The following is a 16,444-nucleotide window of genomic DNA, read 5'->3' as shown; positions in this document are numbered from 1 at the left end:
CACACACCTGCCCTGGAGGGCAGACACTGAGGAACTAGAGCCATAGCTCAGGCAGATGAGCCGGGAGGTAGTGGCTGTCACTCCTTCTCTTGCCCATCTATGCAACTCATATGTCCTCAGTCACCCCCAATACTGTCTCTCACCTGGGGCTATCCCCCCTAATTCACCCGTTATTTGGAGCTTCCTAACCCCAAAGCTCACCATGACCTAACCCTGCTTAAACTTTCCTCTGCTTCCTTTTGTGAGCTGGGCCTTTACTCCCTTTCTCTCAATTGCCAGGCCCTTTCTACAGCCCAGGAACCCTGGACTTGCCACCCTTGACTTCTTGCTGCTCACACCTTTGCTCTCTCGGAGTTTTTGCGTGAAATACCCTTCCTCTCCTCCACCTGGAAAACTTGCACTTGTTCTTTAAGGCTAAGACCCAGCATCACCTCCTCCGGAAGGGTCCTCATCAGTGGTCCCAGCACTCACCCCACAAAGTTGATTGCCTGCATCTGGGTGTGCCTGTCTCTAACCAAGCGGAGGGCAAGGGCTGTCAGGTCCATCTCCATGGACAGAATGACAAGCACAGGCAGGGTATACCAGGCACCCTTGAGGCCAGTTGGAACGAATGAGCAGGTGGCTTGGGGGCTCCAGGGGACACTGTGTCCTGAGAATGGCATTATTCAGCAGCCCCTGTGCTGCCCAGATACGGAGCAGGGTGGCCACGGCAGGCAGCTGCTCTTAGCCAGAGTGGATAACGTGCATGCGGGTCCACTCAGGAGACCTCAGTAAATGTGACAGAGTGAGTGTTTGGGCCAGGTACGGTGGCTCATGCCTGTAATCCCAGCACTTTGGGAAGCGAGGCGGGCAGATCACCTGAGGTTAGGAGTTTGAGATCAGCCTGGCCAAAATGGTGAAATCATCTCTACTAAAAATACAAAAATTACCCAGGTGTGCTGGCGGGCACCTGTAATCCCAGCTACTTGAGAGGATGAGACAGGAGAATCACTTGAACCCAGGAGGTGGAGGTTGCAGTGAGCCAAGATGGCACCACTGCACTCCGGCCTGGGTGACAGAGAGACTCTGTCTCTCAAATAAAAACAAAGTGAGTGTTCAGAGGAAAGGCCTGACTTCTGGCTCGAATTCTGACACCAACAGGCTGTGTGATCTTGGGCAAGTCCACACCCTCTCTGTTCTTCAGTTTCCCATCATCTATTCGTTCCTCCGCTTCCAATCTCCACCCTTTGCTGCTGGGTTATGTGCCCCGGAAGCTGACTTCTAAGTGGCAGCTTCATCCAGGGCTCCCTTGCCCCCTGGCATCCAGATGAATTCTGCCAATGAGGGTCAGGGGGCTAGCAGGAGAGCAAAGGGTGAGCAGCATGCAGGCTCGCTGGGGGCATTCACCTCCTCCCCTACCTGCCTCCTCTGACAAGCAGTGACTGTGGCCATGGCTCTTGCAGGGCAGCCCCATCTCCAGGGCTCTGGCTCATGGAGCTGGGGAACTCTCCTTGCCCTCCAGGCACCTTGGATGCCAGTCCTGAGTATCTTGGCATATAAGCCTTCCCAATCTCTAATAGTTGCTTCACTAATTGCCTTCAGTTAAACCATTTAAGTGTGTCATCTTTTTCTCCTCTACAAAATAGGGTTAGCCCCTTGAAGGATTGTTTAAGGTGGTGATTAAACAAGGTAATTTTTAAAACATAAAGGTGACTCTGTAAACATTAGTTCTCTCCCTCTGGACCCCAGATCCCACCCCACTGAGTTTTGTTTGTTTTTTGTTTCTTTTTTAGATGGAGTTTCGCTCTTGTTGCCCAGCCTGGAGTGCAATGGCATGATCTCAGCTCACCACAATCTCCACCTTCCGGATTCAAGTGATTCTCCTGCCTCAGCCTCCTGAGTAGCTGGGATTACAGGCATGCGCCTCCCAGCCTGGCTAATTCTGTATTTTTAGTAGAGACGAGGGTTCTCCATGTTGGCTAGGCTGGTCTTGAACTCCCAACCTCAGGTGGTCCGCCCGCCTCAGCCTCCCAAAGTGCTGGGACTACAGGCTTGAGCCACCACACCCGGCCCACTGAGAGTTTTTAGATAACTCCGAATTAGCTGACCTGGGAAGGAGGTGGTACCCGGCTGCCATTTCTCTCCTCTTCTACCCCAATTCCTGCCCAGACCCCAACCCCAGGAAGCCTCTCCTCTGCCCCAACCAGAACCCATGTTTGAGCCACACAGCCATGAGCCTCCTACCCTAGAGCCCCGTGTGATTCAGGACATGCCTCCTGCTCCTTCCGGCGGGTGCTCAAAGCAGAGCTGCCTCGGACTTGCCCAGTCCTCCTCAACCCACCCCTACTCCACCCCAGAGTGTCCTCCCATCCAGCCCGTCCTCATCCTCAAACCTCCAGAAGACAAATTTCCCTTCAGTTCCCCAAGGAATGGGATCTCCCTGCTTCCATCTGTGCAGTCTAACCTTGCACCTTCCACTGTCCAGGACACCAGGAGCACTCTGGGGACTCAACCCTCCCCAGGCCCAACAGAGCTGAAGCACGTTCTTTGCCACCCCCTATAGCAGCTACAGCTTGAAGGGACTCAGAATCTGCAACCAGCCTCTTTGCTAGGGAGGCATCTCATGTACAGCCTTGCTAACCAGGCTGTCCAGCCCCTGCTCATGCCTCCCCACCGAGGGCAGGAAGCTCATCCCTCTCTCCCAAGTAGCCCTTTCCCTAAGGGACTGCCCTGCCACCCTCACATTGAGCCCAGCTGGGCCTCCAGGACTGCCCCAAACCCCAGCACTCTCTCGGTACTAAGAGCTCAAAGAGAGATGATAGGGAAAGCCTTGAATGTTAGAACAGTGGAAACCTAAAAAAAAAAAAAAAGAAGAAGAAAAGCACCTACTACAAAGAAGAAATTGAGGCTTCCAGAGGCCTCTCCCCTGGCCTCGCCTCACCACTGGGCTCCTCTCCATGCTCCGTGGAACAGCCAACTTCACACGTCCCTGGGAGGGATCTCACAGCATGCAGAAGCTCTGGTAAAAACTTCAAAGGCAGCCTCTGAGGCCTGGGAGGCATGGAAACGCCCAGGTGCAGGAGGTGGCTTCACACCACAGACTTGGCTCTCCTCTGAGCTCCTCACTTGCAAAGGGAGGGCAGCCTTCCAGGTCAGACACTCCCCTCTCTGCTCCAAGCCCAGCCATCTCACCCCAGGTCCCGCTGAGTGACCTTGGGTTAATCACTGCACGTCTCTGGACTTCAGAGGACTGTCTTGGGGGTCCCTGAAACTCTTTAAGTGTGACCATTAAGAGTTCCTAGGGGCCCCGGGCATGGTGACTCATGCCTATAATCCCAGCACTTTGGGAGGCCGAGGCGGGTGGATCACGAGGTCAAGAGATCGAGACCATCCTGGTCAACATGGTGAAATCCCGTCTCTACTAAAAATACAAAAATTAGCTGGGCATGGTGGTGCGCGCCTGTAGTCCCAGCTACTTGGGAAGCTGAGGCAGGAGAATTGCTTGAACCCAGGAGGCGGAGGTTGCAGTGAGCCAAGATCGCACCATTGCACTCCAACCTGGGTAACAAGAGCGAAACTTCATCTCAAAAAAAAAAAGAAGTTCCTGGGGAGAATGGAACCTAGACACTTCCCAGTCATGTCCAGCTGCTTAATCCAATAGCCTAGGACTCTGGCTAGCCCAACCTGAGTCTGAACACAAAGCCTGACTCTGGCCCAGAGTTCCCTGAAGGATGGCCAGCCCTTCAAGGGTCTCTACCTTCAGGAAGGCAGAACCCAGGAGAAAAAGTGTTGAGTAGCTGGACATGAGGCGTGGCCTGAACAGTTAGCACAGCAGGCATCTGGGCCTTCACACACACACACACACACACACACACACTCCCTCATCCTTGTGCTCACACTCAGACACACATGTGTATACACGGGAAACACAGTTTCACTAGAACATATGTACAAGGCACTCTACACTCATGTACACACAAGCCACACTCACATGCATAAAACTATTTACCAAAATCACACATAGAAATGGACACTCATGGCTGGGCACAGTGGCTCATGCCTATAATCCCAGTACTTTGGGAGGCCGAGGCTGGTGGATCATTTGAGGTCAGGATTCGAGACCAGCCTGGCCTACATGGTAAAACCCTGTTTCTACTAAAAATAGAAAAATTAGCCAGGTGGTAGTGGCGCATGCCTGTAATCCCAGCTACTCAGGAGGCCAAGGCAGGAGAATTGCTTGAGCCTGGGAGGTGGAGGTTGCAGTGAGCCGAGATCACACAACTGCTCTCCATTCTGGGTAAGAGAGTAAGACCCTGTGAGCACTTACATGCTGATACACATGAGTATGTTCACACTTTTATATGAACATTGATCCACACATTCTCACCCTCTCAGACCAGCATACACACGTGAACAACGAGAAGCTTACATTCAAGTACACACACACACACACACTGAGACACAGGCAAACACGAATAAACCAAGCAATATCCCTAACATCTCAGTATCAAGCAAATCATGACTCAAAAGAAACCCAGACCCCAAATGCGATGTCATTCTAAATCTATTTCCAAATCTTAGCCTTTCCCAGAAACATGAGGAGAAAATTTCCTCTGGCTGAATTCAGCATGTCTGTCCCTACTGGGTGGAGCCCAGTCTCTCCTCAGCCTTCATTCCTCCCAATGCCATTTCAGCAGGGCCCTCTCATCCTAGACTCAGTAGAGGTGAAGAACAATGGGTTATCCTTCTCTCCACCCTTCCTCTCTGCTACTTGTCCAGACACTTCTTTCCTACTGGCCCTTCAAACATAAGGAAGATTCAGGCAGAAAAGGACTGTATATGACAGCACCCCCTTCTGGAGATGAGTGATATTACAGCACAGCTCTATGGTATAAAAGTCATCACTCCCCAGCCTAAGCAGAGAGGAGTAGGAGAGAAAGAAGAACATCGGCTGGGTGCAGTTACTCACACCTGTAATCCTAGGACTTTAGAGGCCCAGGTGGGAGGATCACTTCAGCCCAGGAATTTGAGGCTGCAGTGAGCTATTATGGCATTACTGCACTCCAGCAAGCAAGACATTGTCACTACTTAAAAAACGAGGGGGAAATGAAGGAGAAGAAGAGGAAGAAATTGAGAAGAAGCACAAAGGAAGAAGAGGAGCAAAGTGTTGGGTGCACCAAGGATGGGATTTAGAAGCATCAGGCTGACTTTGGTTTCTCCAGTTTAATCAATTCAGCCCAGATTGCAAGATCAATTCTCTCAAAGTTCAACTCTAATCAGAAAACCAGTGGGTGGACCCTGGTGGGCCACCACACAAAGTCCAAACTTTCAGCCTGGAATCAGCAGCTCTGTGCTCAGCTGCTCCTCTGCTGAGATGTCTCACATTCAACTTTAATTGTCCACGTCTTGCCAGTACTTTAAGGCCTGGTTTGCCATCTGGAACAGTAATGTAGAGGAAGAGCAGGAGCTCTGGAAGCAGACAGACTTGTGCTCCAGGTCTGGCTCCACCATCACTGACTGAATACCTGTGCGTAAGCGATTTCCCTGATGGATCCTCCATTTCTTCATCCAGAAAATAGCAGTCTCTTGAGTTTGTGGTGAGGATTAAATGAGATCATAGATATAGAAACAGTGCTTAGGAAGCTGTAAACTTCTGTGTGAATGTATGAGGAGTCATAATTATGGCTTAGTCCTTTTATCTCTGCTCCCATCTGCACCCCCAACACACAGCAAGCCAGGGGGTCCCTGAGGGAAGAGGTCCATGCTGCTTCACCTTTGGGCCCCACACAGCCCACCACCCACCAGTGTCAGCCCTCAGCTAGCCTTGGCAGCAGGGTGTGGATTTGGATCAAAAGAGGCAGTACGAACTATGCTTACTGCAAATTCACACCAGACTACAGCTCCCAGAATGGCTCACAGACTGCATGGGTGTGGCCACAGACTTAACCCCTTCTTGACCAAGCCCTTTCTTTCACTGCATTCACAGAGGATTGGTCTCAGACCAGTAGGGATAACCTAGTGTGGTGGCCACACATCTCTGAGATGCCTCAGTCCCTCCCACAGAGCTTCGTGCTTCTCACCGTAGCCACAACCACAGCTGTTTTAGGCTTCCTGGTCCCTCCCACATGATGACAGCCCCTGTGCTCCTAGCTCTGGTCTCTCCCCCTTCAGGCCCCACTAAATCTTTCTTAAAGTGTGGGTGATCGTGGGTGGTTCATAATGACAGTAGCTAACCTTTGTGAGTACCTGCTGCATGCCAGGGGCTAAGTGCTGCACTTCCAGATTCTTCACAATCCTGCCAAGAAAGGATAATTATCTCCATCCTATTATTCACATGAGGTTCAGAGAAGTTAAGCAACTTGCCCAGGATCACACAGCTACAGAGTAACAGTACATCTTTCAGTATGCTGAAATTTGAGCATAAGCCTGTCTGCCACCCTTTCTGCTCTATCTTCAAAGCCTCCTCTGCGCCCAAGGCAACCATCCAAAGAATGAAAGCCCAGAAATTCAGGGTCCACACATCTCAGCAACTACACTGTTGGGAAGTCCTCTGAGATATTTGACTCAAATCTCTTCTGCTGCACCAAGCCCCAGCTGCCTCCTGTATTTCAGGGAGGGCATTGAGAAGGGTGACTTCAGGGACTTCAAGAAATGGGTCACGTCACTGGGGACCTGGCCTTTCCCAGGGAGCAAGCAGCTGAACAATAGGAGATAAATGTGTGAAAACATTCCTGTTACTAAATATATCGACTTCCTGAGAGGATGAGGGTGCTGACAGGGAGCCCATGGCCGCCACTGGAGGCCAGACTCTGTGGTTCAGGAAAGCTGGGTCACTCTGAGGAACAGACAAGGGTGTTCTGGCTGTCCTGGGGGCTGGGATGGAGGGGGTGAGAGGCTGGCCTGAGAGGGGATGATGGCTCATTTCTTCCAACCAAAGCTGCCAAGCCCTAGTTAGCTGATTTGCATATTGCTTTGCATCCGTTTGCATGTCATTTTCTGGAATGGGCCCACATTCTTTAGCCACTGCCTTTCTCTCATTTCTAGTATCTCTTTCATTCACTGAACACCCCTTTCTCAAGAAGGCTGGGTCCCTCAGCAGGCCCTGGACAGGAACACCAGGAGAGACCAAGAAGTTGCAAACTTACAATGATGCCTATGCATCAAGCCTGTTGGAGACACCTTCATGGTAGAAAGTGCTTCCTATAGTCTAGCCTCAATTCCCCACTCCTTTCCTGCTCCACCACTACCCAGCGCTTCCCCCCAGCCTGGCACTTCATGCCTAGACCACTTGGAACCCCTATAGTGCTGAGTAAACAAAATCATGCTCGCCCTCACCTCAAGGCCTTCGCACATGCTGTTCTCTATTCCTGGTGCTGAAGTACGTCTTCCTTATAAGGCCAGCCCCTCCTAATAAATAGCTTCCTGTGACACTGGCACAGGTAGGAAAGACTCTGGGTTTCCATCCATGTGGTCAGTGCCTCTGTCCATCTCCCCCAGGGCTGTCATGTTTGGTGGGGTAGCAACCCAGCGAATGGCTGCTGAATTAATGAATGATGAGTCCTGATCCCCCTCCCCAGTTTCCTCTCCCTGGATGACTTCACTCACTCACCTATGAGAGGGTCCAAGACTGACAGTGCCTCTGCCTCCAATTTCCCCTCCTGTCCTCAGACTTTCCCCTTCATACCCACAGCCCACTCTCATGAAGCCAAGAGACTCACAGCCCTTCTGCATCTGCTGTCTGTCCTCCCTCATCTGGCCATGCCTGCTTCTTTGTTATTATTTTTGGAGAGGAGTCAGGGCCTGCCCCCATCTCAGTTTTTTTGTTAATAAAGGCTGCCCATGTCTCCCACTCCCTGCCTAGGATGTGTTCTAGCCACTCCTGGATCATTATGCCCCAGCCTGGCCCTGTTTCAGAGGACAGTGACACAGGATGGAGACAGGACACAAGGCCAGGCTGGGTAGCCTGGAGTTGCCGGGCCTTGCAGAGAAGATCCAGGGCAGATATAACCACTACCAGGGAAGGGCTGCCCAGGAGGGATGAGCTGAACATCCTGTTTCTGGGGGTATGCAGACGGCAGGCTGGATAGATCTGCAGGCAAGATGTAGAGAGTAGCAAAGCAACTGCTAGAAAACGACACCGATGCCCTTACTGTCTGCTCCCACTCAGAGGCTGCACTGAGTCGGGTGCCCAGCCCTGTGCCCTTCCTACCCACCTTCACAGGCTGTTCCTTCTGCTCTTCCCTGTCTGGGCAGTCCCTATCCATCCTCCAAGGTCCTGCTCAAACGTCTCTTCCTCTGAAGCCTGGGCTCACTGTGGACCCCACACCTCCTACATAGCACTGCTCACCCTGTGGGGTTGCAGATTTCCACTTCTTTCTCCTACATCAGACTGGGTACTCCCTGAGAGCAGGGACTTGGTCAGTGTCTGCTCTGTGTCCCCAGTGATCAGCCAAGCAGGCACCAAGCAGGTACTGAGGAGTTCCTGTTGAGTGGTTGAATGAATGCAGGAATGGAATCATGCTGAGTAGGGAGATTTCATAGGCCCAAGCAGCAGAAGCCTGGGGAATACAGGCCTGGCTTGACAGCAGCATGGCTGAGGGTGAGACTCCCAGTCCATTAAGACCAAGGGGTAGGGGGCTGCTGGGAGCTCTTCCCACCCCCTACCCACCATTTGGCTAGATCCCAGCCAAGCCATCAGCAGTCCCTGGGGACAGGAGGCTGGAGTGGGAAGCAGGAAGAGTGGCAGAAGCTGCTTGGTGGGCAGGGGCAATGACTGCGGTGGGAGGGGGGCAGTGGGGGAGGCGTGCAGGGAGCATAAAGACAATTAACCCTCACTAAGCTGACCAAGCTCAGCAACCAAGAGGTTCTGGGCAGGGCCTGAAGGAGGGTGATATTGAGGGTCGGGTCTAATGAAGAGCTTCAGCCCCAGCCTTGCAGCCAGAGATTGGTGATAAAGCCCCAGTCTCAGTTTCCCTGCCTGGCAAGAGATGGATCCATGATCTCTGACCCCCTGCATCTCAGCTAGAAACACTACAAAGATCTTTCCCACTACCTCAGCCCCCACACATCCAGCTTTCCTAAGCCTTCCAAGAGCCTTTTCCCTCCTGAGATCCTGACTTACTGAGGTGTCTGCACTACAGCCCCACCCAGTCCAAGCCTGAGCAACCTAGACAAGCCCTTCCCCATCATCTATCCAGCCTTTCCCAAGTCCTCAAAAAGCCCCAGAACTCACTGACCCCTGTACTGGCTTGGCCTCCACTCTAGCCTCCTGGCCCCACCTCTCTCTTCCAGTTCAACTTGGACGATGCCACTAAGGCAGGTTTCTTTTTCCTTTTGTTGAGACAGGGTCTCACTCTGTCACCCCCAGGCTATATAGTGCAGTGAGTGGTGCAATCTCAGCTCACTGCAACCTCCACTTCCCAAGTTCAAGTGATTCTCCTTTCTCAGTCTTCTGAGTAGCTGGGACTACAGGCGTGTGCTACCATGCCCAGCTAATCTTATAGTATTTTTAGTAGAGACAGGGTTTCACCATGTTGGCCAGGCTCATCTCGAACTCCTGGCCTCAAGTGAGTTCACCTGCCTCAGGTGAACACCTACCTCAGCCTCCCAAAGTGATGGGATTACAGGCATGAGCCACCATACCCAGCCCAAGGCACGTTTCTAAAACCCAAATCTGATCATGTCTCTCCCTTGCATAAAACATTCCTGGGCTCCCCAGGGATCTCTGGGTAAAGCCTAAGAGTCCTGGAGCTGAGAGTTCTGCAGAATGTGGCTCCTGCCTGTCCCCCACTCTCTTTATACAGCATCCTCACTGCTGCAGGACATGACCAGCCCAGCCCAGTGCTTTTGCTTATGAGGTTCCCACCCCCACCTGTTAGCATGACCTGATCTCTACTACTTCATTATTCTCCAGTTATTTTATGTCTGTGAATCTTAGAGGCCCCAGGGGGAAGAGTCATTATTGCCTATTTCTTTTTTGCATCTCTCCCACAGGGTGTACAATGAATTGTCTCAAGTTCAAAGAGGTGATCATACATTCAGCCACCCCCGCCCTGCCTCAGTGGGCCACGGTGTCCCAGCTGTGTCCTCAATCAGGGGAAGAAAACAGCCACCCACACACACTCAGATAACACATACAGACACACACACACATCAGCCACAGAAATACCAATATACGCACTAGCACCATGATCACACACCCACACCAGAACACTTATGCTAACGCACACATCCACATCCACCCCCACAGAAGCGACAATATTATTCACACCCTAACAAATACACGCACATGAATACACATGGAACAGATAAAATGCACATCGATTCATTCTGTTTTTCAGACACAACACACATAACACAAAAACACAACCTAATAGCCACACCTACATCCACATGCAGACCAACCTGCATTCACACTCAGACACATGCAAATAAACTCCCAGTCACACAGGGATGATCACAAACTCTGACAGGCTGTTTTGTATCCAAACATCATGGACTCTAGAGCTCCACAGGCCCCTCTACACCCAATGTGTCCCTTACACTCCACATGTGCTTACACATACACACAAACACACATGCCCTGCCTGCCACCTCAGCAGCTCTTAGTAGAGGGTGTCTCCATGGAGCCCCCCACTCACTGGCACATGCACCCCCCTGCACGTGGACACACACGAGGCTGGCACCTCATTCCATCTGGCTCCGTAGAACCCTATCCTGGGACAGATGCTTTGGGGTAAAGTTTCATAAAGTGGTGTCTCTAAACCCCAACTCCCAATTCCATGGAGGACAGTTACCTCTGACCCTTTCTTGCTCCAGAGCCACTCTTATTCATATTTTCTCCATCTCTCCCCCTCCCTACCTCCTTCACACACACACAGCCTTGGTGGGCCAAGACACTCTCCCTCTCCAGGGTCCTGAACCAGCCTACCGCAGCCTTGAGAGCTCCTCCCAACTCCTTAGCAGACCTCCCCCTCCCCACACCCCACCTCGGCCCTTGAAGAGACGGTTCAGTTAGATCACCAGCCCCTCCTCCAACCAGCAGCCCCTTCCATGGGATGCCAGCCTCATCACCTATTAGATTGACATTAGGCACCCTTATCCTGCTCAGAGGTATCCCGCCCCCACCCCAGGCTGCAGTCCAGCAACACGGGGAGGAGGGGTGCCCAAGAGCAGGATCGATCCTTCCACGTGGCTCAGCTCCATGCCAACCCCAGCTCCTTGGAGGGACTCCCAGGACCCTGTCTGTGGCACCTCTCACAGCCGTTCACCACCCCAGCCCCTCACTATACTCACGGCTCAGCCGGTCTCGCTGCCGGGTACTGCTGGCTCCTGCAGAGGATGGAGTGGCCGCAAGCCTGCCCCATCACTCCTCATCGTCCGTCTCCCCAGCCAGACTAAGGTGGCACCTTGCCCTGTCCCCGCTGCCTGGAGTTTCGGGCAGGGCACCTCCAGCAGGCACAGGGACCAAGAGCGGTGGGATGCCCCCCACTCAGCCTGGACTCAACACCCCAATCCAGCTCTGCTGCCCCACTGCTCCCGCCTCTCCCGCTGCCACTGCCTCTGCTGCTCGGCTGGCTCTGGGAGGAGGTTGGAGCAGGTCTGATAATGCAGAAGGGGGAGGGAGGAGGGAGGAGAAACAGAGAGAGGCCCAGACAGAGAAGGAGAGAGGGAGGGGTAGAGAGAGAGTCTGACTGAGAGAGAGGAAAAAAGACTCACACACAGAGACTGAGAGATAAAGAGAGACAGGAAGGGAGAGAGGAACACATGAAGAGGGAGAGGAGAGAGGGATCAGAGCCTCACAGAGATCAAGATGGAAGTACAAAGAGATCAGAGAGGCACAGGGAAATACGCACACACAGAAGAACAAAGACATAAAAGGAAAAAAAAATCAGAGGCAAAAATAGAAAGAGAGCAGGGTAGGGGGAGAGGGGAGTGGCTGACAGAGGAGAGAGGGGTGAGGATGAGGGATTTACAATCCTCATGGGCTAAGATGGGACTGGAAACTCGAGGAGCAGCAGACCTAGACCCTCTGCTGCCCCATCGCAAAAGCCTTCAGGATGAGGAGACACACTTGTGCCCTCCTTGAGTCCAAGAGGTCAGGCCTCCATGCACAGCTAGCCACCCTCTCCTCTGGGCTCCCTCACCTGGTGTCTATCATGTCCTAGAGTGCACCCTAGCATGGAGTTGGGTCCATGGAAGACTCAGGGGCCTTGTCACAGGACCACCTCTTGGTGGTTCAGCTTAGCTGGCCTTTGGACTCAGAGCCTTGTCACAGGGCCACCTCTTGGTGGCTCAGCTTAGCTGAGACTCGGAGCTGAAGTGTGAGCATGGATTTCTACCAGGATCTGTGGACACCTAGGCTACAGCCCGCCCCACTGGCCTTTGCTGCCCACAGACTACAGGCATGGTGGAAGGCCTGCTGTACCCCAACTCTGCTTCCAAAGAGCGCTCCTTAGAATAAAGCTTTAACCTAATGAAATAGAGGCATTTTAGGCCCTAGGACAGATAGGGAGTTGTCCCGGCAGACCTACTATTGTACGGAGAAAGAGTTCCACACCTTGAGGCAGGAAATGGGGATTTAAATCCTGGCTTCACCATTAATTTACTTATTCATTGGCCTACCAGTGGCTGACCCCATGGCTCACACTATCCCTTGTCTCAGAGAAGCGCTCGGACTGCGAGGGAGAAGGGGAGACTTGCAGGCTATGACAGAACACAGGGTTTGTAAAGCCCAGAGGGACCCCCTGACTCAGTGGGGGTGGGAGTTGGCAAGCATTTCTGGAAGAGTGGGTATATTCCAAAGAGCTACAGCAAACCCTCTGCAGCGACCCCATCTCTCTGAGCTGTGGGGAGAATACCTCCGACCCATAAAACAGGCTCCAAGCAGAGAAATCCATGAGGCGGAATGGAAACCTGACCCATGCTGAAGAATACAGGGGGTACACACTGGAGGGGCAAGTCCAGAAATGACCGAGCTTCTCCAGACGGCCAGCCCAGGCTGGGTGCTGCAAAAAGCTGTTGTCTCATGGCCTGGGAAGTGTCAGGAAAGAAAATGTGAGGAGGCTTTGCTTCCCAGTGTGGCCCCAGAAGGCATTATAGAATTTTAGACATCTGAAAGCTCTGGGCAAACCATTTTCTCAAAGGGAATGAGGCCCAGGCTGATTGTAAACCAGCTGAGCCAGCCCAGAACTTGTGTCTTGCTCCTCTGCCTCACCTATCACTGGGGCCTCGCTGCTCCATTCCTACCAGGTAGGAAGGTATTCTCTGGGCTCAGAAAGCTGCAGTCCTCCAACATGGCCAGTCCTGGTCCCTCACAGCTCCCCTTCACGCCTTGGGAACCCGCTTAAGGGTCCAAGGAAGCTGGCAGCAAGAAGCTGAGTCAGAAGAGTTCAAAGGAGGATGCCTCCTGGATGTGGGTGGACGCAGGTGCAAGGAGGTCTCACCTGGCCCTCAGCCTCCTTTCTGCCCTCCCACTCCAGAAACAATGGTGGTGGCCTCATCCTCAGAAATCTCCTGGGAATACACCCAAACAAGTAGGTGGAAGGGAGGGTCTCCTCCCCATCCCAGTGCCACACCAGACTCCACAGCCACCCGGAAGTGGAGAGTCTGCAGGGGCAAGATGCAAGATCCAGGACTCAGAAGGGCCAATGGGCACTCAGGAACTTAAATCCCAGCTCTGCCACATGCCTGCACAAGGTATTTCACCATCCTGAACTTCAATTTAGTTTTCTCATCTGAAATATGGGGTCAAAAATTCCAAGCTCAAAAGGCTGTGAGGTTTTGGGTATGTCTGAAAAGTTCCCAGTAAATAGTTGCTCCTCCCCTCCCATCTGCTTCCCTGAAGTCGAATTGATGGAGCCAAGACAGTAATGGCCCCAAATGTTGGGACAGGGGCTCTTGTGGGCCGTGCCAGGATGGCGTAGGTGCATAAAGGGGAGAGAGCTGGAGACAATCCAAGACTGTTCTTCCCTCCTCCGCCAACTGCCTGCCTGCAAGACCTCTCCCAGCCGGAGCCAAAGGCCCAAGTGATCGGACGGCGGTGCCCCGCCCCCGCCCCCGCCGCAGGCCGCTCTCCAGGGTGCTGAGCCGTGAGAGCCGGGTTCACAGGCCTGGCCAGGCCCGCACCGCCAGGGATCCATAGACACCGTTTTTTGTGAGCTGGGGAACTGAAGGTGGGATGGGAGGAGGGAGGATGCAGTTCTGGAATCTGGCCTCCGCGCTGCCCCCAAAGCCTTGGGAGAACTGCAGGCTCCACAGTCTTCAGCTACTTTACCGAAGAAGGCGGCTTCTTCTCAGCGCCCGCCCCCGCCCTGTCCTGCGCGGCTGTTTCCCTCCCACCTTCCAGACGGCCCCCTCCTCTGTCTCCCTCACTGGCGCACCCTGTCCTCGCCCCCTCAATATGGATGTTCCTTGCAGGACGCCGGCCCCGTCTCTCTTCATCCTCCACCCCACTCCCAGGGAGCATGCAGCCTCCCAGCATACCAACAACTCCGGGTGTCCTCTGCCGCCCACCCCTCTCCCTGGAGCTCCAGGTGTCCACACTGCCTCCTGGATATCTCCTCTGGAAACAACCCGTAGGCCCCTCATATTCAAATACTGAACATCCAATACACCTTTCGTCTCCATTAAAGGCATCAGCAAATTTCTAATCGCTGAGCTGGACACTTCAAAGTCGCCTTGCCCCGTCCCTCTCCTAAACTTCCTGTATCAAATCTGTTCCAAAGAACAGTAGATTCCCTCACATCTGTCCACTCCCTCCATCCCCATCCCCTGCTTCCTTCCCCCTCCCCTGGTCATGCTCCAGCCCCTACCCCAGGTCAACCTCTCTACTCCACCTCCACCTTGCACTTCGAGATGGCTCCCAAGACATCTGTCTATTCATAGAACTCCCCCTCAAAACCTTTGCAGGGTTCCTCATTGCCCTCAGGATCAACACCGAGCTCCTTAGCCTGGCATTTGAGGTCTCTTGTGATGCAGCCCCGACAGACCTTGCCCATCGTTGGCTCTAGGTGGGGCCAGGTCTGGTCCCTAAGCACATGCTGGTCCTCTCCTCAATTTTGTACAATATTTCTCCTCCCAGGCTGACTGACCCCTCCTCTTCCTTTTCTGTGCCCATCCCAAATCCTGGCCTAGCCTTGCTGGGCCAGTCAGCACACACCCTGCCTCCCACCCACAAGGACACTGGATTTTGGGCTAGAGACCCTTGGTGGCCTCTCCCTTCCCTAATGTGCCAGCTGTCTCACCACCGGCTGTCACTGCCCATCCCCCCCCTCAGTCTTATCTCATTTCTTCTACAGGATCCTACTTTCCTCAAAAGATAAGCCAAAGCCCTATTTACCTCAGCCCTAGTCCACAGCCTTTGAGGAGCCCCCAAGGAGTCCAAGCAGGAAATGTTGATGGAGGAGTATCAGAAAGGAGGAGGCAGATGGAAATGGGGTGGTGCACATCAGAGCTCAGCCCAGGGGCACACAGGAGCACGCGTCGCTTGCAGACAAAAAACTGCAGGTGTATGGGGATGCGGGCAGTAATGGAGGGCTCTCGCTTACCTGCTCTGTGAGCACCCCCACCCCAGGGCAGCCCTCAGCTCTCCGGGGAAAGGCTGGTTATTGGTGGAATGTGAATTTCATGAAGGATTGGTCTGAACACCCCCATGTGATTCCCTATGGCTGAGGGACAGGATAAGTCCACAATTGGGTCTTGGCAATGGGCAGGGGAAGGGGTGGAGTGGGAGCTCAGGGAGCTGTTCAACAGTGTTTCTCCCCACTCCTCTTCTGCCAGGAAGCTCCCCTCTGTGGCTCTGAGGACAATGGCTGAAGGAGGACCATGTCCTTGGGAAGAGCCTGGCATGGGTCCTTGCATTCTCACACTAAGCAAGGCCCCCATCACACAACAGGTGACAAGCTTTCGCTGATAAAGGAATGAAAGGCCACCACAGCCTCCACAGTAGTTCCAAGGTGAAGTAGCTTCTTCACACCTCAGGAAGGTGGCTTTGGGATTCAGAACCCAGGGCTGGGGCACGAAGGATCCACTTCAGGTTCCAGGATCCGTCAGAGCTGCCCTGTGAGGAAGGGGTGACCCCAGGTGAGGGCAGTGACCTCTCCATGGCTGCTAGGCAGGGAGCTGGGGGGCTGGAACAGATGGTGAGTTCAGGGAAGGGAGAAGTCGCCTGAGGCTGCCCAGCCCCTCAACTAAGTCCAGGGCCCTCTCCTGCCTACCTTGTCCTGTGGGGGGGGCGGGGGCTGCACTGGCCCAGGAGGGATGGCAGAGAAAAGGGAAAGGGAAGTCAGCCTGGAACGGGGCTGCCCCAGACACTCGGAAGTGCCATCAGCCTAAGGTTGAGATTATCTCCAGGGTTATAAATCAGGGAGCATGAGATGCTAGAACTAGTGAATCCAATCCCTCATGGTACAGATGGGAAAACTGAGGTCAGAGGGTGTCCAGGTAACCCAATAAGTGAAGGGCG

At 53.4% G+C, this 16,444-nt stretch overlaps 2 protein-coding genes across 8 annotated transcripts in view; both read right to left on the bottom strand.

The window, feature by feature from the left end:
* Window positions 1-15,492, bottom strand: part of PDE2A (phosphodiesterase 2A) — a 104,005-nt gene extending 88,513 nt beyond the window's left edge. For 5 of the 7 annotated variants that reach the window (XR_013523259.1, XR_013523257.1, XM_054241947.2 and 2 more), the window contains exon 1: window positions 11,275-11,560. Coding sequence is in view for 1 of the 7 variants with exons in the window: in XM_035264140.3 (XP_035120031.1) it covers window positions 11,275-11,345 (71 nt within the window). In the remaining 6 variants the exon portion in view is untranslated. Of the gene's footprint in view, window positions 1-11,274; window positions 11,561-15,319 lie in introns of those variants that run through there. The other 2 variants (XM_054241949.2, XM_078340286.1) reach the window with 2 other exon arrangements.
* Window positions 15,493-15,842: 350 nt separating this feature from the next.
* ARAP1 (ArfGAP with RhoGAP domain, ankyrin repeat and PH domain 1) overlaps window positions 15,843-16,444 on the bottom strand; it is a 75,326-nt gene continuing 74,724 nt past the window's right edge. The window contains exon 35 of the mRNA XM_035264129.3: window positions 15,843-16,039. Coding sequence (XP_035120020.2) covers window positions 15,950-16,039 — 90 coding nt within the window. The 3' untranslated portion in view covers window positions 15,843-15,949. The remainder of the gene's footprint in view (window positions 16,040-16,444) is intronic.

This window comes from Callithrix jacchus, chromosome 10 (assembly GCF_049354715.1).
Source record: "Callithrix jacchus isolate 240 chromosome 10, calJac240_pri, whole genome shotgun sequence".
Lineage (NCBI taxonomy): Eukaryota > Metazoa > Chordata > Mammalia > Primates > Cebidae > Callithrix > Callithrix jacchus.
The sequence above is the reverse complement of the archived record's forward strand: the minus strand, read 5'-3'. Positions and strand labels throughout refer to the sequence as shown.